The 22630-nt window shown below is 54.3% G+C and overlaps 2 protein-coding genes across 11 annotated transcripts in view; one reads left to right on the plus strand and one right to left on the minus strand.

Moving 5' to 3' along the window:
• Positions 1-510: 510 nt before the first annotated feature.
• Mtss2 (MTSS I-BAR domain containing 2) lies at positions 511-21530 on the plus strand. Of its 4 annotated transcripts, none has more exons than XM_087594656.1 (14): positions 511-808; positions 5238-5299; positions 5394-5467; positions 6127-6211; positions 6313-6404; positions 6485-6559; positions 7727-7884; positions 8168-8275; positions 8996-9093; positions 10948-11164; positions 17243-17317; positions 17673-17849; positions 18017-18182; positions 18375-21530. In XM_087594656.1, exons 1-14 carry the CDS (start codon positions 740-742, stop codon positions 19160-19162), a joined length of 2244 nt encoding a protein of 747 aa, XP_087450782.1. In that variant the 5' UTR covers positions 511-739; the 3' UTR covers positions 19163-21530.
• Il34 (interleukin 34) overlaps positions 21278-22630 on the minus strand; it is a 64575-nt gene continuing 63222 nt past the window's right edge. For 4 of the 7 annotated variants that reach the window (NM_001025766.2, NM_001434595.1, XM_087595010.1 and 1 more), the window contains 1 exon segment: positions 21943-22553. In NM_001025766.2, the coding sequence (NP_001020937.1) occupies positions 22384-22553 (170 nt within the window). In that variant the 3' untranslated portion in view covers positions 21943-22383. 7 annotated transcript variants of the gene reach the window in all.

Below are 22630 nucleotides of genomic sequence, written 5' to 3' on the forward strand. Positions count from 1 at the left end.
TCACTATTTCCACCCCCAATCCAGGTGACATCGGCACTACTTAGAAAAGAAACTGAAGGACATTTGCGCAGGAGGGTTGGACTTTATGGATGGTCTGTGGTGGACAGCTCCAATAAGGCCAGCTCCCGTTCCCCTCTGCGCGACGCTCGGTGCTACTCATCGGGCTGGGATGCGCTAAGGACCGCATCCGCGGCAGGTTTCATCTTTGTCGAGCCCAAGGCCTTGAAGGTGCAAACCCGGGCTGCTAGCGCTGGGTGGGGGCTGGCCGGGCCCCGCCCCTGCGCCGCCCCGACCCGCGGTGGCGCCCGCTCCCGCCAGCCCCTCTTGCCCGACCAGTCTGGCAGCGCTAGAGCTCGGATTTCAAAGCCCTGGTTTCTGGCCGTGAATGGGTCCTCGCCCGCCCGGCCTTTCCCACAGCCCCCTCCCGTGCTCCCTCCCCGCGGCCCTCCCTCCGCCGTGCCCACGTGACGCCCGAGCTTCGGCGGCTCGGATTACCGCCGCCGCCGCTCCAGTGCCCGCGCCGAGGCTGCGCCGCGAACTGCCCGCGCCGCGCCCCCAGCCCCACCGAGCCATGGCCCGCGCTGCCGGCCCACGGCCCGCAACCCCGGAACGCGGCGCGGCTGGCCGCTGAGAGCGCGGCCCCGAGGCGGGAGCCCCGGCGCGGCCCCGGAGCAGCGCCTGCGGCGGTCCGGCCCCTCCCCTGCACGGCTCCCGCGCCCCTAGCGCGCCCGGCCCCAGCATGGAGACGGCAGAGAAGGAGTGTGGCGCCCTGGGCGGGCTCTTCCAGGCCATCGTCAACGACATGAAGGTACCCCAGGCGGGCTCCAAGCACGGGTCTCCTCTGAGGGACGTGTGGCGGGGCAGTAGTGTCCTGCTACGGCCGTGCAGCGCGGGTGTGTGTGTGTGTGTGTGTGTGTGTGTGTGTGTGTGTCTGTATCTGTGTCTGTGTCTCCTCTGAGGGACGTGTGGCGGGCAGTGATGTCCTGCTAAGGCCGTGCAACGCGGTATGTGTGTGTGTGTGTGTGTGTGTGTGTGTGTGTGTGTGTGTCTGTGTCTGTGTGTGTCTGTGTGTGTGTGTTTCTTGTCTGAGCCTGTGTGTGTGTGTGTGTGTGTGTGTCTGTGTGTCTGTGTGTGTGTGTCTGTGTGTGTGTGTTTCTTGTCTGAGCCTGTCCTGCTGCGCCCGCCTTGTGCCTAGTGCCTGTCTGGGTCCGGAGGGTGGGGGTGAGTGCTCTCAGGTTGGGGTGAGGTCGCCCTGTGGAATCCTGACTCAAAGCTGAACATCCGCAAGCTCTCAGTACCCTAGACCCCTAAACTATGAATTGGGTTTGTCTTTAGGGCCGACCTTTAAGGCCCTTTAACGGATCCAAGGTCTCTCAGGCCTCCGCCCCCTTCCACCACAATGCCCCCACCACACACATACCCCTGACGCCCCGAAGCCCAGACAATGCTGTCACCGCCAAAGCAGGAAAAAAATAATAAAGCAAAGAACCGTTAACTCTTTCCCCGCCAGACTCGGGCCTCTGCGTGGACGCAGCCCCACACCCACCAACACCACCCCCCACACACACACACACACCAACAACCCCAACAATCCTCGGGTGGGGTCGTCCCTGAAGTCCGAAGGTAGAACTGAATCCACCTTGGGGAGGAGGAAGGCTGTGTGTTGGCTAAGCAACCTGGGGAGCGCTTTCACCAACCCCCACTTCCTGACCACTCAAGGTCAGACTGAGCAGGCACCCCTTTCAGGTGGGGAAACTGAGGCCTGGGAAAGGCTCAAGGTCATAAGGAGACCATTGGATCCTGCTTCGGACCTCAGCCCTTATTATCCATCTGGTAATTTGCTGAATTTTCCCTCACCCCAAAAGAGGCCAGTGTTTGACAGGACTGCTCCAAACTGACTAGGCAGGGAGAGCTTCAGTGGCAGGGTAGGAGTGGAGTGCCAGTGTCCCTTCCCTGCACTGTACCCCTTGGTCTAGGGACAGATGGAAACAGGGAAGAAACTAGGCCCTGCACTCCTCCCCACGTCCTTACCCTAGGCTTGGACTTAGCAAGAACAAACCAGAATCCTACTAGACCCAGGGGGCTACAGAACCCACATACCCTACCCAAGTACTCCAGAAAAATGCTTTGGAAGGTGGTGGCTTGTAGAGAGGCAAGAAATTGGGGCTCCCCTCCCTGTACTGCCAAGGAACACCCCCAGTGAGGGGAGGCATCTGCCAGATACTTAGATAGTTGCTCCCTAAAAAGAGGCCTGAAACCACACTGGCCTGGGACTTGCCAATTAGCAGCATGTCGACGCCTTCCCACAGTTCTATACTTTCCCCTGGGACGGACACACACACACACACACACACACACACACACACACCTGACAACTCCACCTGAGGACCTCCTCACTGACCCTCAGCATAGTTTACCCATCTTGTAAGCATTATATGTTGGTGCCAACATCCCCCTCTGAAACTGGGTAACCCAGACCACCTCCCCTAGCTGGCACTCCTGGGCTGGCAGAGGGTGGGAGCCGCCCACACTGCCTCCCACTGGCAGTCACTCAGCAGCAAACACTGCAGCAAGCAGCCGCTTCTGCCCAGACGAGCCTGTAAGATTATGTCCTCCGTTTCTGCCAGTTGCAAGGAACTCTGTTGAGACACAGGTCCAGTCTCAGCAAGGAGCTTGAGCTAAGCAGCAGGCAAGATTTCTAGATATGTGGGGCCAAGATGAAGAGACTTTACCAAGTACCATCCTATCACATACGCTATGCCCGTCAATGACATGCATATGTTAGGGACCCTGAAGGGACCAGCTACCTGCACTGACTAGCTGGACTTTAAAAGCTGCTTCCGGCTGTCTCACCTGGTAGCCACTGTCAAGAAGTTCAAGGAGACTCAGCTCTCCATGATTCTCTCTGGAGTCACTAGAAGGTTCCAACACTGTGCTGAGGGATGGCCTGGGAGGAAGGTTCCTCACTCAGAACTTCAACCACACAGACAGAGGAGGGTATAAACCCAGAAGCTGAGGGGACGCTGGAGAGCTAGTTAGCTTCCCCTGCCTTCTCTGTCTCAAGCCAGCTGAACCCAGAGATTTGAACTTGCCTGAGGCCCTAGGCCTCGTCAACAGAGGAAATAGGGTCCCCATTCCAGAAAGGGTCCTAATCCAGAGTGAGGAGGCTCTGGCCATGGGAAAAGGCTCCTAACAGAGTGGTGGGGCTTTTGCCCTCTTAACCAATTACATCCGATTTGTCCACAGCAAGTGCCCCCTGAAGTCTACACACAGGCCCTGATTTTACGGCTGAAGAAACCTAAGGCTAGGAGTGCATGCATACCCAGGGTCACCCCCAAAAGCCTTTTGTGAGACTAGAGCCTGGGTTTCCCCCAGACGTACCACAGCCACACCAGTCTCATCCTGGCCACTTGAGCACCTCCCCTCCCTACTCCAGAGAGGGTCACCAGGCTTGTGGCGGACCTGATGTCTCCCCCTTTCACTTAGTCCCTGTCACCTCCCCACAGAGAAGTGTATGTAGTTGCCCTAGCTCCCTGCTTCTCTGAAAACAGGGTCCCTTCATCCTAATATGTCAGCTATAAGATAAGACCTTGCCTCCAATCCCTAGGACCTCAGACAAATCAGTTAACCTTACTGAGCCTCCAGTTCTCCAACAGGGAAATGGGGCAGAAATGAACTTCATTCAGGATTCACTCACGAGGTGGTGAAAGAGTCGTGAACCAGCTTGGCCCAGAACACCTGGCCAGCAGGTGCAGTTCCTATGACCAGTGATGACACAGGGACTTAGAGCCTGGGCCAGGTGAAGCTAACACTCCCTGGGGCACCTGTCATTCCGGCCTTTTTTTTTTTTTTTTTCCCCTTTTCTTTTCTTTCTCAGGTTCTTTTATGACCACGGGGGTATGAGGGAAAGAAACCAGGCCCTTAAAGACTGAGATGTGCAGATCCATCTACCGGGGGCAAACTGGTTGCTGAGGGGACCGAGCTTTCCCAGGGACCAGGAGAACTAACTTTGGACACCCTGTTCCCCAGCATTTTCTCATACTCTGGAGTGAGGTCTTAGTTAGCCGGCTTCCCTGTCAAGTAGCATTTAGAAGGTGTGAGGGTGCCCCATCTTGAAAAACCCCTAGAGGCCAGGGCCTGAGCTAGCTCAGGACTGCCAGGGACAACCTCGCAACCTGGTGGGCCTTTTTTATCCAGAGCTGTGTGGGTGGGGACAGCCCACCCACAGCCTCCTCTTCTTGTTCCAGCCTTGCTGTGCTTCGCAAATATTTGCTTTCCCTGACACTGACTTGACTGGGCAGGAAGAGGGTGTTTTTTTGAGGGTCTGTGAGGCAGCCCGCTTCCTTGCTGTCCCTGGAGAAGCTGGCTAGACCTACTCTGGGGTTCCAGCCAAGTATAGCTCTCCCAGGATCCCAGAACCTGAGGCTTTTCCGTCCCCTTTACCTTGGTACTGAGAAGCCTCAGTCCCAGTCAGCCTATGTGGGACAGGGAGTGGACCTTTGCTAGCCCTGGGCTACCCTTCACAGAGCAAGGTCTCCCTCAGGGTTCCCCCCAGGCCAGAACTGAACTTTCTCCAGGCCTGGCGGCCATGAAGGGAGCGCATTAGCCAGAAAAGCCCCTTAATCAGACTGGACAACTCAGTCACCAAGAGCCCAACCTCCCTATTGGGAAACCCCCTCCTAATATAGAGCCTCTGGCCAGACTAGGATAAAGGCCACACTGTTCCCCTGGAGGGGAGAGGAGGGGCTGGAAAAAGGTGGCTCTGTTGGCCACACAAGGCCCCATTCAGCCTGGGGCCTAGTTGTCCCAGGCAAGCTGACCAGCCTGTGTAGCAGCCATGGCCTCCCTGGGTCTGTGAGCCACCAGTGCTGGCCAGAGATGACTGGCCTAACAGAAGCAGCTTCCGGGCCACATACGACCTTGTGTGGCTCTAATTCTGCCAACCTCCACTTGCCACCACAGGAGGTAGAGGTATTGGGCCCCTAAAGAAACTACCCACCATCCATTTTCTCCTCCATCTCCCCCAAGGGAGCATGGGTACCACCTGGTTACCGACCACAGGCAGGTAAGACCATGCCATCCTGTGTCCTGGGCACTCTCTTGCCCAATAGGGCTTAAGCTACCTCCTCTCCATGGGGACAGGGCCATCTCAGAAACTGCCCGGAGGTTGGACAATATGTGGGGAGCCTTATAGCTCTGACTCACAATGCCTTTCCTCCTCTCCCACCTCACCACAGAGCTCCTACCCCATCTGGGAGGACTTCAACTCCAAGGCGGCGAAGCTGCACTCCCAGCTGAGGTGAGGCTGTGGCGGGGCTGTCCAAGCTGGGGAGGGATGGGCAGAGAATGACCTCCCACCCAATGACCATACACTCCACTGTGTGTCTCCCCAGGACCACTGTGCTGGCTGCTGTGGCCTTCCTTGATGCCTTCCAGAAAGTAGCTGACATGGCCACCAACACCCGAGGTGGGGAGGGGGCGTGGTCAGAGGTGGGGATGCGCCCAATGGGCTGGGAGGCTGGAAAGGGATATGGGCTGTGGGAAAGATACAAAGCCCAGAATGAAGACCTTGGCTTCTGCTGTGATGGCATGGAGCAGGTGAGCAGTGACAGGGATGTTACCAGGACATCATCCTCCTGCTGTGGGTTAACCCTTCAGTGGCAGTTAGCGGTTCTGTGATTCCTCATCCATGTGCCTTATGCGAGTTCTATGGGACAGGTGAATAGCCCTGGGGGACTTGGAAGGCCCCTTTTCCTCCTGATCCATCTAGCAAGCACCTGCACTAGTGTACTTTTGAGCGATTAAAAACACAACCCAAGCCTTATCCTCTGGAATCTACACATTCCTGGGTCTCAGTGAAGTCAATCGGAAACTTTGCTGACTTTCCCTTGGGTGACTGGTCTTTGTCCCAGCTAAGAAAGAGGGAAGGCTCCAGGGCTGGCCGGCAAGGCACCCAAAGCCACCAAAGGCTAGGATGCCCCCATGTCCCGGTGGCTACAGGATTGCTGGTAATGGGGGCGGGGCAGGGGCAGCCTTTGTGGAACAGCGCGCCGCCTAGTGGCCTGAAGCCGGGACTGCAGAGGCCCCCAGCCAGGCCCCTTCCCATGCAGCTTGCTTCCTTGCCAGGGGCCACGCGGGACATTGGCTCAGCACTCACGCGCATGTGCATGCGCCACCGCAGCATCGAGACCAAGCTGCGGCAGTTCACCAAGTGAGTGGGCACAGCCGACCATAGGGGATGATCCCAGTCTAGAGAGGCCATCCTTGCCCTGGCCCAGCCCCCTAGCCCTGATGCACAGCTTTCTCCCACAGCGCGCTGCTGGAGAGCCTCATCAATCCACTGCAGGAGCGCATCGAAGACTGGAAGAAGTCAGCCAACCAACTGGACAAGGACCATGCGAAAGGTAGGGGTGGGGCTTCGCTGGGCTGCCTGAACCTTTCCACGAGGACCCCTTACTATAGCTCCCCTCTTGCCCCTGCACAGAGTATAAACGAGCCAGGCATGAAATCAAAAAGAAGTCATCTGACACGCTGAAGCTGCAGAAGAAAGCGCGCAAAGGTAGAGCGCACAGCGCCCCACTGAGGCCCAGCCCCTTGGGCCCCGTTCTGTAGCCCCAACCACCCTGTGAGGCACCCCACCCCCACCCCCAGCATCATCCCGGCCAGGGGGATCCTGTCCTCCAACACAGGACACTCCAACATGTCGGGTGGGACTGAGGGAGCACCCAGCACCCTGTACTGCCCAGGTCCCCACCCCTCCCCAGGAGTGGCTCATCTGGCTGTCTTTCACACATTCTTTCTTTCTCTGTCTCCTCTCCTCCTCCCACATCCGTCCTGTAGAGCTGCTTGGTAAGTCAAATGTCGGTCCCTCCAGCTGCTCCGTCCGTCCCTCCTTGTTGCATTTGTCTGCCTCCACCCCCACCCCCCAGCTCAGGGCCATTGGAAAGAACCTCTCCAGTCCAAGAAGGAACGAGAAAGGCGGTTGGTCCACCAAGGGAGGGGCCTGGGGCATAAGTGTCCCAAACAACTGCTGGGTCAGCCTGCCAAGCCAGGAGGGGGTTCACTGGCTGGGCAGGGTGGGGGTCACAGGCCCTGGCTGCCCAACTGCCACCTGGCCAGCCAGGTCTTAACCTGTCACCAACTCTGTCCCTGTCACCATTCCCTCCACGTCATGCTTTCAACCTCTCTCTGTCTCTCTCACTGCTCCTGTGTGCTGCCGTTACTGTCCTTGTGCATTGGTCCCCAAGCTGAGTTATCACCCATGCTAAGACACAGGCCTCTTTGCTCCCTAGGCCCAGCCATAGCTCCCCTGACCCCTGCACCTCTTAGTGGCCTGGTCTGAAGCTGAGCAGAGCCCCTACCCTGCTGTCTCTCCTGCTTTCAGCCATCTCCCTCTCTCTACCTCTCGAGGTCAGGGTTACCTGCTGGGACAGTGATAGCATCCCGGGTGTTAGAGGTCTCCAGCAGGCCTCCCCGTGGTCTAGCCTACCCCAGATCCTGGGTGGCTGTGCAGCTTGGTGTTGCTATGTGTGTCCGTCTGTTTGCCTGTCCTCTCTGCCTGCTCTGGTGGGAACAGCCCCTCCACAAGCCTTAGAGGCTGCTCCATGCTCCCTGGCTCCCTTGTCCCCAACCCCACAGCCAAAAACACTGCCACAGGAGCCTGAGCCGTGGGCACAGCCAACCAGGCCAGCGTCCCCAGCGCGGCCTCTCTTCCCAACCCCCACAGGGAAAGGAGACCTGCAGCCCCAGCTGGACAGCGCGCTGCAAGATGTCAACGACATGTACCTGCTACTGGAGGAGACGGAGAAGCAGGCTGTGCGCCGCGCACTGATCGAGGAACGGGGCCGTTTTTGCACTTTTATCACCTTCCTTCAGCCCGTGGTGGTGGGTCTCTTGATAATTGGGAGCCTCCCCCTGGGGAGGGGCAGGGAAAAGACCCAGGATAAACCTCTTAACCCCCTGTGCCCCTGGCCTGAAATCAGGTCTCACAGCTTGTGATACTCCAGCTGAATCTAGGCAGATGGTTACCTTGGCTGTACAAGCCCGGCCCGTGTCAGCATCGAGTATCAGGGAAGGGTGAAAGAGGAGAGGCCCAACAGGCCCGTTTGTTTCTCCTGAGTGGGTGGGCAGGTATAGGGGCTTAGACACTGACTGGCTGCTTCCTCAGAACGGCGAACTGACCATGCTGGGAGAGATCACCCACCTGCAGGGCATCATTGACGACCTGGTAGTGCTGACTGCAGAACCCCACAAACTGCCTCCCGCCAGTGAGCAGGTGCGGCCAGCCCTGGGGTCGAGACCAGGACCAGGGAGGAGATGGTCCTGCCCTCCTGTGGAGACAGTAGAGAACAGAGGGAGGTTTTGTGGGGAGCTCCTTGTGGGAAGAAGACCAGATAGTATCCAGCAGCCCCCTGTGGGATTTCTGGGAGCACCTGCCCCATCACAGAGGAAATGCTCAGAACCCAATAGGACTCAGACCAACACGGATGGACAGAAGCCAGGTCCCTAGGGCTTGGCGCTTCCCAACATAGAGCCAAACCACCCCTCACAGAGATATACCCACTGTGCTGGGCAGCACAGTACAGCCCCTGTGGTGGGTACTTCCTATGAACCCCACACTCTAGCATACTCCCCTCAGGTCACTACACTGAGTTCTCTCAGTGGTACTCCAAATTGTCTCCAGCTCACAGGAGAAATCAAGACTCAGAAAGCTCCCGAGATAGTTTCAGCCCCCGTGTCATGGCACTCCCAGCCATGAGTTCTCAGGAACACCTGCTCGACCCTTGTCCATGCCTAGAGCCAGTTGGGGCTCAGTAAGAAGCCCATGTTTAAAGAAGGCTGAAGTCGGGCTTGGGCCTCGGGTTCACCTCCTGAGGTGTAGTTCATAACCGGGGACAGAGTGGAAGATGTCCTGCCCTGCCAACTCTCTAAAGCTAGATAAGACACTCTCAGGTAAGGAGCTGCCTCAAGTGACCGCCCCCATGCCTCTGTCCAGGTGATCAAAGACCTGAAGGGCTCTGACTACAGCTGGTCATACCAGACCCCACCCTCGTCGCCCAGCAGCTCCAGCTCCCGGAAGTCCAGCATGTGCAGGTGGGTGTCAGGTTTGTGGAGGGAATCCCGGGAGGTTCTAGGGAAAACCAATAAAGTTATGTAAGCAATTGCTTCAGCACCCCAGAACTCACACAGTGTCTAAGCATCCAGGGACCTTTCACATGTAGGAGATACGGGTACACACGTCGGTTGGCAGGAGAGACGGGTTGCAGCTTCACTCATGGAGCATCACTGTGTGCCAGGCACTAAGGTTTTTTTCTACAGTGAATCCTGACACCATTGTGTCAGGAAGGGAACTAAGGCACGTGAGTCACGAGTGAACCGTTGGTCTCTGGCAGGCCTAGGACAATATGGTATGGAAGTAAAAAGGTGAGAGCAACCTGGGCACGGTGATGCAAGCACTTGGAAAGTGGAAGCAGGAAGGTCAAGGGTTCAAAGCCAGCCTGGGCGACTTCCTAAGTTCCCGTCTCAAAAAATACATTTGTAAAAGCTAGGTGGAATGTTGGTCATGGTGGTGCATGCCCTTAATCCCAGTACTTGGAAACAAAGACGGGAAGATCTCTCTGAGTTCAAGGCCAGCCTGGTCTATCTACATAGTGAGTTCCAGGACAGCCAGGGCTATATAGAGAAACCCTGCCTCAAAAAAAACAATAACAAGGGGTTGGGGATTTAGCTCAGTGGTAGAGCGCTTGCCTAGGAAGCGCAAGGCCCTGGGTTCGGTCCCCAGCTCCGAAAAAAAGAACCAAAAAAATAAATAAATAAATAATAACAAAAAGGAAAGAAGAAAGAGAGGAAGGGAGGGAGAGAAGGAAGGCAGGTGGGATGACACATGTCTGAAATCCAGATGCTGGTTGATTGGAGAGAGTAGAATTCAAGGTCATCCACAATTGTATTCAAGTTGGAGGCCAGCCAAGACTATATGAGACCCTGCCTTAACAAATGAAACTTCGGATCAAGAAGTGGTGTGGTGGTTTCCAGGAAGGTGTGTTTGGGCTTCAGGGTAAAGGACACCCCAGCCTGTGTTGTCATAGGCGTCAGAACTTACAGAGTCTTCCAGAGATGGGGAGAGGCTAGGAGTCTTGTTCACCCATCAGTCTCATTGGATTTGAAGGCGATGGCTCCAGAGTTCTCAGGCCAGAAGAGCAGCTTATACATTAGGGAGGCTCTGTCCCAGGTACCCTTCTTCCCAGAATTCTCTCTGCCTGGGCACTGGGAGCTAGAGAGGAACTGGACCCAGTGATCAGTGTATCCCCCAAGGAGAGGTGAGCCCATAACCTTGAGTGGCAATGGTTGCCCCAGGAGGAATGGGATTATAAAGGAAATGTTTAGGGATGGCGATTGGGAGACCCAAGGTGATGCCTAGTGCTATCCAGAAGAGGAAGGCTGGCCCCAGAAAGCCACACTCCTGAAGGGGAGACAAGGTGATGGTGGGGTAGGACCCACCTGCCAAGCCACCACCATTTCCAGACTGTCATCTCAGCCTGTGCGAGGTACTCACTGGGACCAGACAGCAGACAGCAGACTGTGAGGAGGTAGTTTAGAAACTACCAGGCTTGTGTCTGTTCTCAGTTTTCAATGCCTGGTGACTCAGCTTCCCCATCACGAACCTAAGAACAACCAGTCTAATGATGCTGTGGGAGGCAGAGGCATACTCTGCCTCCCTTCGAGTGTACTCGCTTTGGGTATACCCTGACAGGGGACTCCCCAGCACGAGACATGCCATCCCCGAACTCCTCAGTAGTGCCTGGCCCTCGCGACCTCGTAGTCTGACACTGTCTTTTCCTTCCTTTGCTCCTCATCTTTTACCCACCTTCCTCTGTCACCCTTCCCTCTCTGTATACACCTCTGTGTCTCCCTGTCTGGCTGCTGTGCCCTCCCCTTTCGCTCCCTTAGTGCCCCCAGCAGCAGTAGCAGTGCCAAGGGTGGCGGAGCCCCATGGCCTGGGGGCGCCCAAACATACTCACCCAGTTCCACCTGTCGCTACCGCAGCCTGGCGCAGCCAGCCACCACCCGCCTCTCCAGTGTCTCCTCCCACGACTCTGGCTTCGTCTCCCAGGATGCCACCTACTCCAAGCCCCCTTCGCCCATGCCTTCAGACATCACCAGCCAGGTGAGAACATCAGGAGGACTGTGTGGGTGGGGAACAGGAGCCTCATGCTGACCTCAGGCCGTCCTTGAGAGGGCAAGCATTTAGCTCATGGCTTTCCTGCTTTTCCACAGTTCTCTCATTGATCTCCAACTCTGCTTAAACTCACTGTGTTTCAGATGAGTAATAGCATATACCTGGGTTTCGTTGTTTTATCCACATCCAGGCCATTGTACACACTAGATAAGCCGCCTACCTATCCCTGAGCTATATCTCCAGCCTTCGCTGTCTGTGGTAGTTTTATTATTGCTTTCTGGGAACGGGGATGATTTTGTCTGCATGTATGACTGCATTGTGCACATGCCTGATGTCTGAGGAGACCAAAAGAAGGCATTAGATCTCCCAGACTGGAGTTATAGTTGTGAGCCTCAATGTGGGTGCTGGGAAGTGAACCAGGGTCCTCTGGAAGAGCAGCTAGTGCTCTTGACCACTGAGCCATCACTCCAGCTCACGTGCATATGGTATTTTTGAGTCAGGGTCTTAGTTTACACAGACTCTGTGTGTGTGTGTGTGTGTGTGTGTGTGTGTGTGTGTGTGTGTGTGTGTGTGTAGGTGCACATATGTGCAGATGTATATAGAGACTGTGTGTGTGTCTGTGTGTGTCTGTATCTCTGTGTCTGTGTATCTGTGTGTGTCTTTGTCTATGTGTGTCTGTGTATATGTCTGTGTGTCTATGTGTGTGTGTCTGTGTGTATGTGTCTGTGTGCGTGTCTTTGTCTATGTGTGTGTATGTGTCTGTGTAGGTGCACATATGTGCAGATGTATATAGAGACTGTGTGTGTGTCTGTGTGTGTCTGTATCTCTGTGTCTGTGTATCTGTGTGTGTCTTTGTCTATGTGTGTCTGTGTATATGTCTGTGTGTCTATGTGTGTGTGTCTGTGTGTATGTGTCTGTGTGCGTGTCTTTGTCTATGTGTGTGTATGTGTCTGTGTAGGTGCACATATGTGCAGATGTATATAGAGACTAGTGTGTGTGTCTGTGTGTGTCTTTGTTTATGTGTGTCTCTGTATGTCTGTGTCTGTGTATCTCTGTGTGTCTTTGTTTATGTGTGTCTGTGTGTATCTGTGTGTGTGTGTGTGTGTGTATGTGTATGTCTGTGACTGTGTAGGTGCACATATGTGCAGATGTATGTAGAGACCAGAGGTCAACTTTGGATATTATTCCTTAGTAACTATCCACCTTTTTTTTTTTTTTTCGGAGCTGGGGACCGAACCCAGGGCCTTGCGGTTGCTAGGCAAGTGCTCTACCACTGAGCTAAATCCCCAACCCCCCACCTTATTTTTTAAGATAGGGTCTCACTGGCCTAGAACTTACCAAGTAGACCAGGCTGGCTAGCTCCACATGTCTGTGCTTCCCCAGTGCTGGGATTACACGCATGCGTGAATAGCCATGCTTGGCTTTTTAATGTTTTTATGGCAGGTGCGTGTGTCTGCATGTGGGCGGGTATGTGCATAGGAGTGCAGGCGCCCTTGGAGATCAGAGGCATCATAGATTCTCTAACTAAAGTTACACCAGCCGTGAGCTCCTTGATGCGAGTGCTGGAAACTGAACTCAGGCACTCCCTGATGCGGGTGCGGGGAACTGAACTCAGGCCCTCTCTGGAAAAGCAGCAAGTAGTGCTCCTAACCACTGAGCCGTCTCTCCAGCCCGTGGCTTGGCTCTTCCTTATGGGTTCTGGGGTCCTCACTCTTGCAAGGCCAGCACTTTATCTCTCAGAGCCCAGCCGTTACCTGCACTTGTGTTCCTTCTGTTCTACTGGGGCTATAATTAAAGTATGTCACACTGTCTTCTCTCTCTCTGTCTCTTCTTTCTGTTTTTACCCAAGAGGGCTTAGGCTCTTTTGTTCCATTGATTCTTTAACACTTTTTAATGATTTATTTATTTTTATTTTATATACTGATGTTCTGCTTGCTTGTATGTGTGTGTGAGGGGGTCGGATCCCCTGGAACTGGAGGACAAGAGAGTAGTGAGCTACCATGTGGGTGCTGGGAATTGAACCCTCCTAACCACTGAGCTATCTCTCCAGCCCCAACATTTTTTTTAAATCAGGAGCAAGTTTTCCCTGTCTGTTGCAAACTAGCCTCAAACTGGCAACACCCCCTGCTTCATCCTACCGAGGGCTAGGATTACAAGGTGTACCTCCATGTCTGGCTGGTTTCATTTTATGCTTGTAGGAAAGTTGCAAAAAAGACTCTAGGGGGTTGGGGATTTAGCTCAGTGGCAGAGCGCTTGCCTAGCAAGCGGAAGGCCCTGGGTTCGGTCCCCAGCTCCGAAAAAAAAAAAAAAAGACTCTAGAGTCCCCAGGTACCCCACCCACAGTCTTACCTCAAAGCTAACATCTTACCTAACCACCAAACAATTTTTGTTTTATTTCACCTCCTGTTTGTTTGTTTTTGAAAGAGTGTCTCACTTTGGAACTCAGACTGACCCCAAACGCTCAATCTTCTTGCCTCTGCCTTCTTAACGCTGTGATTATAGAGCTGAGCCACCACACCCAGCTTAAACACAAATGTGGAATTTTTTTCTGGTAGAAACCGAGGCCTTATACATGCTAGGCAATCACTACCACTGAGCTGTCCCTCTAGCCTCCAACAATGTTCAGAACGAGGGAAACCAGACTGATCTAACAGTGTCACAAGTTCCACAGTGTTTTGTTTTATTTCGTTTGGCTGCCCCACCCCTAGCCCCACACATTTAACTAGTTTTCTCCCAACTGTCCTTTTATCTCAGCCCTTCTCCCTGTTTATTTGTGTAGACAATTATTTATTTATTGTGCCATAATGGGCTCATAAATAGTTCTTTGATTATGGATTAAAATCTATTACCATTGAGTCTCAAGAATCTTTTAGCTGATAGAAACTACCCACCCATACAGAGAAGTAAATGTGTCATAACAGTATATCTGAATAAGTCTGTGAATTGAACACACTCGCGCAGCCAGTACCAAAAACGAGACACAGGTTGACCCCAAAGTCCCTGTGTTCCTTCACTCTTCCCGCCCCCAGAGTAATTGCCGGTCATAGTGCGTGCGTGCGTGTAAATGTATGCGTATGTAACTTTATAACTTGCTAGGCTGGGAGTGTACTTCATTTGTTGAGCATGTACACAGCATGCATGAAGTCTTAGGTTTAATCCCAGTACCACAATATGATTTACGTGAAATCATACGGTATGTGTCTTGTGTGACTTCTGCTCTCGGCATGTTTAAGATGAGAGTCATCTGTTTTATTGGAGACAGGTATCGTTTTCATTGATAGATAACATTCCATTGAATTAGTGTGTGATTTATTTCGGTGTTCTGTGTTTGGGGGCCTTTAGATAGTTCCCTGGTGTTCTAGTCTCACTCCTGAGGCTGTGATAAAATATCCTAAACGAAAAGCAGTTTAGAAGAGAAGGAGTTACTCATTTTATAATCCAGATTATAGTTCATCTCTATGGGGAAGCCAGGGTAAGAACTTCGAACAGCTAATCATATGACACTGGGGAGGAGAGAGAAATTCATGGATGCATTCATGCTTGTTTGCTTGCTTGTCTCAGTTTGATTTCTCCACTCTTAGACAGATTAGGACCCACCTGCCTGGGAAATGGCACCACCCTCAGTGGGCTGGACCAATTAACTCATGTCAACCCCAATAGACATGCCCACAGGCAGGCGCATCCAATGTAGACAGTTTCTTATTAAGACCCGCCTGGAGCGATGCTACATTGTGTCAAGTTGAGGAAGCTCACAGCACTCCCTTTGTGTGCCGCTACCTTGTGTTAAGTTGACAAAGCAAACCCTCGTTTTAGGGACAGTTGCAACTCAGACTGCTCTGTACATTCTAGTACACAGTCCTGTAGAAATGTGAGTAGGAGGAGAACTGTCCAGTCCCGAGTCTTAGGAGTCTTAGTAACAGAGTTCCGACAGTTCTTGTCCATTCTGAGTCCTACCAGCCCTGGTATTTTAGAGCTTTTTCGCTTTAACCATTTTGAGAGGTTTGCTGTCGTAACATGTCAATGTTCCTTATGATATGGTAGAATATTTTTCATACGTTCTTTTTTTGTCTTTTGAGACAGGGTCTCACTAAGTAGCCCCAGCCATCTAGAACTTACTCTGTAGACTAGGCCGGACTCAGAGATCTGCCTGCCTCTGTCTCCTGAGTGCTGGGACTAAAGTTCTATGCTACCAGACCCAATGTGTTTTCAGACCTTAAAGTGCACTTGAATATCTTCTTTCATGCAAGACTTAGTCATATCATTTGCCCATTTTTCATGAGAGAAAGTGTGTGCGTGTGTGTGTGATTTTTAGAATTCTACATAAATTGTAGATACATATCCTTCATCAGAAATAGTCTGAGTATGCTCTTACTGCCCTTTGGTAAGTATTTTTAATATTTTAATTTCATGTGTAGGACTATTTTCCCATTCGCGCATGCACCATCTGCATGCAGTGCCCAGGGAGACCTGAAGAGGGCGTCAAGACCCTTGGAACTTGAGTTAACAACTGGTTGTGAGCCACCATGCGGGTGCTGGGAACCAAACCCAGGTCTTCTGCAAGAACAGCAAATGCTCTTAACAGCAGAGCCCCTTGAGTAATATCTTTGAAGGACTAGAGGTTCCTAGCTTAGGATCAGTCCATTGATCTGTTTTAAAAGTCATTAGTACTCTCGCTGTCTGCGTGAGAACTGAGTCGCTCACAGACGCTCTGTCCGGCCCTCCAGCCCTCTCACCCTCCTTTTCTTTGTCTTACTTTCCTGCACAGGCAGAGACTGATACGTGTTGACAGGAAATGTCGATGGTGGCCATCTTAGTCTTTTTCCCCAGCCTCAGAGGGAAAGGTGTCCATGTCTCTGTGTGCCTTCTCTATCGGGCTAACGAAGTTCCTTTTACTGTGCATGGATTGTGTTTTGGTTTTTCTGTGAATGGCCGGTGAAGTTTCTTGCTGAGTTTTAACACCGTTTTTTTAAATTATTTTATTTCTGAAGTCGTATCGCCGAGTGTGAATTTCAGCAATCCCTTCCGTCCTCTCCTCTGAAGCTTTATTCTCCTTCCTTTGGGTGGTCTTTGCTCATCACTGTCAGAACTCTAGTGATCTCCATCAGAGCAGCATGGAAATGGCGAGGGAGGGCGCCTGCACGCTGCCTTGGTGTAGCTGATCCATCACCGGCTGATCGAGCTTCACCCAACTCCACCTCTGACTTAGGGCTAAAGTCAGCAGCACCCCTTTCTTGACAGCTCCTGGACCGGACTGTCCTCTCCCTCCCTGCCACAGAATGTCAGCACCCCCAAACACTCGTGAACCTCGTCTCTGCCCAGCCTCGTCCTACCCTACCGCTGCCAAGTGCCTAGCCCCAGCCTCACCCTGTCCCTTACTCCAGGTTATATCCGTGTCAGTGCACAGAGACTGAATGTTCCCAGGGTAGCACTTGGGACTCCATGGTCCCTTCTCTCCAGGTCACCCCTTTTCTTTTTTTTTTTTTTTTTTTTTTTTTTTTTTGTTCTTTTTTTCGGAGCTGGGGACCGAACCCAGGGCCTTGCGCTTGCTAGGCAAGCACGCTACCACTGAGCTAAATCCCCAACCCCTGGTTACCCCTTTTCTGACCATCGACCTAGATGGCCAAACCAAACGCCCGTCTGAGTCCTCATGTTACACCTTCCCTTGCTGACACAGAAGCTGTCAACCGTGAATCCTAAGTCGAAGCCTTAAAATACGTGGCTCTTGGGGTTGGGGATTTGGCTCAGAGGTAGAGCGCTTGCCTAACAACCGCAAGGCCCTGGGTTCGGTCCCCAGCTCCGAAAAAAAGAAAAGAAAAAAAAAAAAATACGTGGCTCTTGGCCTGGGTTGTGGGCAGCTCAGTGTCTGCAGGACGAGCCCTGGGATGCTGCCTTCTGTGGTGGTCTTAGTGGCTGTAACACCGGGAGCAGAGTACAGAGTGAGGCACTGACCAAACTCCCCACTGCATGCCACTGCTGTGACCAGAACTCTTTTCTCTTCCCCGCCTCCTTCGCCTGTGTGCCCGCGGGCCCCCCATCTGCAACCACTGGCTCACCTCTGCATGACAGAAGTCCTCCAGCTCCGCGTCCTCCGAGGCCTCAGAAACCTGCCAGTCGGTTAGCGAGTGCAGCTCCCCGACCTCGGTCAGTACCCCCGGCCCCGGGCCCACCCCATGCCCTCCTGACCTGGGGCAGTCACCATGGTAGGAGGGTTCGGGGGGGGGGGTCAGATTCAGCAAGAAAATTGCGTGTACTGGTGCCTGTCTTTGTGAAGCATCCACCAGGTACTTGCTGAGACCATTGGAACACCCTGCCCCACCCCTAGGCTGCTGGGATGGGTCTATCACTGCTGCCCACCAAGTTCTGGGCTTGGCTGTGATTGCAAGGCAGAGGCTCCTCATAGATCTGCACCCCCTGAGCCTCAGCTACAAAGAGGAGGCTCCCTAGTCATGTGCAGTAAGGCTAAGGGTCCTTCCGACATGCTTACCACACCCTGCAGGACTGGACCAAGACTGGTCCCCATGAACAGCCCTCAGCCACCACCCTGCAGCGGAGGAAGGATCGTGTGGAACATCTCCGTGACACTGAGACAGGCCCAGCTGGTGGAGGCACTGTGGGCTCCAGTGGAGAGGAGGTACCACGAACCCGGATGTCCCCTGCCACCATAGCAGCCAAAGTAAGTGACAGCTCCCCAGCTAGGCCCCACCTTCACTCCCAGGTCAGTGCCAGGATGCAGCTGGCCTTCAGGACCTGCTCTAGCCACCTTGATGGAGACATCCAGAGTCCCAGAAGAGGGTGGGAGTGGAGAATGAGGCTTTAGTCCACCATTTCCCCTACCCTCAGCATGGTGAGGAGGTATCCCCTGCTGCCAGCGACCTAGCCATGGTGCTGACCCGTGGACTGAGCCTAGAACACCAGAAGAGCAGCCGGGACTCGCTGCAGTACTCCAGTGGCTACAGCACACAGACCACCACACCTTCCTGCTCCGAGGACACCATCCCCTCCCAAGGTGGGCCTGGAGGGGTCCCACGGGCTGGGCATGCTTGCTGGGCCTTCACAGCCCCGGGACCCACCCCCCAGGACAGCTGGGATGAAGGTCCTACAGAAGAGGCCTTACTTCCCTCTCTGTGTCTCCCTTGAGTAGGTATGGGGTTCGGGGACCAACTTGGTCCTGGGCTCAACACACCCTGTGTGTCTCCAGGCTCAGACTACGACTGCTACTCTGTGAACGGGGATGCAGACAGCGAAGGTCCCCCTGAATTCGACAAATCGTCCACCATTCCTCGAAACAGCAACATTGCCCAGAACTACCGCCGCCTGATCCAGACCAAGCGTCCAGCCTCCACTGCGGGGCTGCCCACCGCGGGGCTGCCCACAGCCATGGGGCTGCCCTCAGGTGCACCTCCTGGTGTGGCCACCATCCGCCGCACGCCCTCTACCAAGCCCACTGTGCGCCGTGCCCTGTCCAGTGCTGGCCCCATCCCCATCCGCCCACCCATCGTCCCTGTGAAGACACCCACGGTGCCCGATTCCCCTGGCTATGTGGGGCCCACACGGGCGGGCAGTGAGGAGTGCGTCTTCTACACAGACGAAGTGGCCTCGCCTCTGGCTCCAGACCTGGCCAAAGCCTCCCCAAAGAGGCTCAGCCTTCCTAACACAGCCTGGGGCAGCCCGTCCCCAGAGGCGGCTAGCTACGGCGGGGCTGTGGTCGGGCTAGCCGCTGAGGACGATGAAGTGCAGCAACTGGCTGCCAACAGGCACAGCCTGGTGGAGAAGCTCGGGGAACTGGTGGCCGGCGCCCAGGCCCTGGGCGAGGGCCAGTTCCCCTTCCCTACTGCCCTGTCGGCCACCCCTTCGGAGGAGACGCCCACTCCACCTCCTGCTGCCACCAGCGACCCCCCGGCCGAAGACATGCTGGTGGCCATTCGACGCGGGGTCCGGCTGCGCAGGACCGTCACCAACGACAGGTCAGCGCCCCGCATCTTATGATGGTGCCACCCACCCCTCCCTGTCTGGGCCTGGCACAAGCAGGTGGCCTGATCTGTGAGCAGCGGCCAGCCACTCTGAGCAGCGGCAGAGCCAGAAGACAGACCAGCGCCAGGAGTGAGGCACAGCCACTTTACAGAGAGAGACAACCAGGCTGGATCGCAGCATCTCACGGGAAGTGACTTCCCTTACACACCTCGCCAGGACAGAGCCTGTTTTATACTGTCCTTACCTACTCAACCCTCCTCTTCCTTCCTGCAGGCCCTGACTCATCCAAACCCCAGAGCCCACAACCAAGGGCTGGGCCTGCTACCTGGGCCCCACCTGGCCCGGGGTCTGCGACTCTTCCTCTGGCCCGGCTGCCCTCCAGGGCCATATGCCCAGCTCTTTCCTTGAATGCTGGCTCCCTCTTCTCCCTGCTTGGGCCATGTCCCGTTTCCTCTTGCCTTTGTCCTGCCTCTCCCAGGCTCCTCTCTTTGGAGGACAGGGTGGTCATGGAGGGGCCAGGTACCCAATCAGCTGAGGACATTTTTGTGACTGGGTTTAGGGACAGTCAGGCATTGGGAAGCCAGACTCACTCGTGGGAAAGAGAGGCTGGAAGGAGGGAATGTAGGGCCTTGTCTCAGGGGACCCTCCAGTTCCCCTCCCCCTGTGAAGAGTAGCTAGTGGAGGTGAGGCAGGGCAGACAGGGAATGAGTCCAGAGCCCCATAGCAGGTATTTCCGATGCCCTGTTCTTGGCTGGATGTGCTGAAGCTTTAACTCTAGGGGAACCTTGGGGTTACAGTTTCACCCATTGCTGAAGACGGGATGGGAGTTACTCTATGACTATAATAAAATGGAGCTGACCCTAGACAAGAGCTGTGTGGGGCAAGCCGGTGGTACAGGGTGTGTGTCTGAGTGCCTGAGAGAGCTGTGGGAGTCCCATGGTGGGCTCGTGGCCAGAGAAGGGTAGAATCAGCTCTTCCCAATCCAGGGGAAGCTACTCTTCTTGCTAGTGTCTGAAGTGTCGGTAGAATAAGGCTGGAAAGGGTAGGCCAGGGCCTCTGGCCAGTCTGGTGTGGTCTGAGTGAGCTGCAGGCCCAGCTTGAAGCAAGTCTTAGAAGGTTGGTTTTGGCTTTCTGTTGCCAGAGGCAACCCCATCCCAAGAAAATCTTTGCGTGCAGGCCTAGCTGGGGCTGGCATCAGGGGCCAAAGAAAGAGTGGGTCCTGCCTCCACTGTGCAGCCCAAGTCTGAGCAAGTCAAAGCACGTTAAGTGTAGGCCAGAGGAGAGATTCAGGAGGTAGGGCAGGCAGCAGACTCTAAGGTAGCATTCTGCCCGACCCTACAGGGAGTCCAGAGAGCTTACCTTGGTCTCGATGGAATGGAGTTGAGGCTGACCAGGGCCCAAGGATACCATCAACTGGTATCCTAGCAGGGCAGCCCAATAGGTGTGGTGAAGCAGGGATTCCTGTGTGTGGGCGGGGTTACCACAGGCCCCTGTGTGTGGGCGGAGTTACCACAGGGCCCTGTGTGTGGGCGGAATTACCACAGAGCCCTGAGACTGCTAGAGAGTTATCTCCAGGGTCTGAGACCTGGCCCACCAAACTCGGTTGTAACCAGAGCCTCAAGTGTAGCGTCCAGGAAAGCAAATGGTCAGGTGTGGAACCCCCGAGGCACAGTTTGGCTTCACCTCCCCCAACAGGACTGTCAGGGTTGATGGAAAGGGATGCAGGATATCAAGTGGGCGGATGTGGCCCCTGCACCCAGGCTGTGGCTGGGTCCTAGAGAAGGGTGTCTAAGTAGATGGGCTCACTGCCATCTGGGGACTCCAGGCCCTGATGGGAAGGGAGGCCAGGGACTTCCCAGGAAGAGGATGGAGTGGCATGCCCTCCCCCACTTTTAGCCTTCCCCTCCCCTCCAGGGCTGTACATACTCCATCCCCTCGTCTGACCCACAAGTATCCTTCTCCACTGCCACTTCCTCTAGTGCTCACTCCCTCATAGGCCCGCCCTCGGGATCCGAGTCAACCATCCTGCATCACAGACTGGTTTGGGGGCTTCTTCACACACTTTTTATTTTTTGTTTTCATTTGTACAGCAAAACATTCTTTTCAAATGTGTCTTTCGACTGACGTAACTTTTCTGGTGCTGTTAACTTGTCTTTTTTTTTTTAATTTATTTTGCCACCCCTCCTGGTTCCTACTCACCCCCCCACCCCACCCCCCCTACTCCTATCCCATTACTTTTATTCTTTTCTTTCTGCCAAGTTTTGGATAAATTCTCCCACCCACCCCGGTTTCCATCCTCTCCTTGATTTAAATAGTCACTGCTACAAAGTAACAAATGCACTGTGAAGATTCCAGTATTAATAAAGTGGTACTGTAGTTAACACCCCCGGCCTCCACCTGGCTTCCCGTCACTCACCTTTGCTTCCTACCCCTGCACCCTGGCCTTTGTCATCCCTGACCTAGAACTCCAAGCCAGGTGTCACTGATTTGAGTGCAGGGGGGTGAAGGACAGCTTGGGCAAGGACCTCAGTTGGTCTTTGATGTGCTCCCATGGGGATTGTGGGGGAAGTCATAAGGGGCGAACAAATAAAATTGAGAGGCACCTGGACACCCCAGCAGACATTATTTGGGCCTGCTGAGACATCGGGAGCTAAACAGGGCGGAAAGAGCCAAGTACTCAATGGTCCCGAGTAAGACTCTGCCCACTGTGGATTCCAGACAACCCCAGCCCTAGGGCAGAACCAAGCCCACCCTTCATCTCCAAAACCCAGACCCTCCAGGTTCACCATCAGAGATGCAAGCCAAACCAAACAAATGGCCATTTAATAGAAAAAGGAGCCAGAAGAACATTGTCGTGGCAAGATATGGCAATTGGTCCGTCCTTGGTCCAGCACCCCACAATCAACACAACTGAAAAGCCCCAGGAAGTCCCGGAATCCTATGTGGCACCCAGTAGTTATTGGCCACCCACCTGTGGGGCAACAGTGTTCGCAGATTTTAGAACCGGCTACAGGTAGAGGTGGCTGTAGGGGATAACAACCAGCCATCCCCTCCACAACCCTCCCCGAGGCTCCAGGTGATATCACAGGTACAGAAGGCAGGAAGCCTGGGTGTGGAAGAGAAGGCAGGAGGCCTTTCCTAAAGGGCTACCTACCCAATATCCAGGAAAGTCTCAGACCCAGGCTGGTTTCTGAAACACATCCAGTGGCCCGACACAGGGTCAACACACAGATTGCTCAGGGCAACGGGCCATGGTTTGAACTTGGGGACCTGGGCAGGGAGGTGGGGGGCTGCCGAGGCAAAGGGTACACGTTGGTAGCTGCACATTGCATCAAGGACTCTGGACTGTGGGGATGGAGCCTGGGCAGCTCACAGTCCTGCCATTTTAAGATGGGACTTTGTTTGCCTGCAAGAGACAGAAGAAAAAAAAACAAGACCTGTAGGACAGAACAGCCAAACCACACATTCTCTTACCCATACTCA

The sequence above is a fragment of the Rattus norvegicus genome, chromosome 19 (genome assembly GCF_021556685.1).
Source record: "Rattus norvegicus strain SHRSP/BbbUtx chromosome 19, alternate assembly SHRSP_T2T, whole genome shotgun sequence".
NCBI lineage: Eukaryota > Metazoa > Chordata > Mammalia > Rodentia > Muridae > Rattus > Rattus norvegicus.

What these genes read in the sequence shown, in the direction of transcription:
- Mtss2 (XM_087594656.1), top strand. Translation starts at nt 740, where the DNA reads ATGGAGACGGCAGAGAAGGAGTGTGGCGCCCTGGGCGGGCTCTTCCAG. An exon ending in CCATCGTCAACGACATGAAG is followed by an intron (nt 809 to 5,237) that starts GTACCCCAGGCG and finishes ACCTCACCACAG; the next exon opens with AGCTCCTACCCCATCTGGGA. An exon ending in CCTTCCTTCAGCCCGTGGTG is followed by an intron (nt 7,885 to 8,167) that starts GTGGGTCTCTTG and finishes CTGCTTCCTCAG; the next exon opens with AACGGCGAACTGACCATGCT.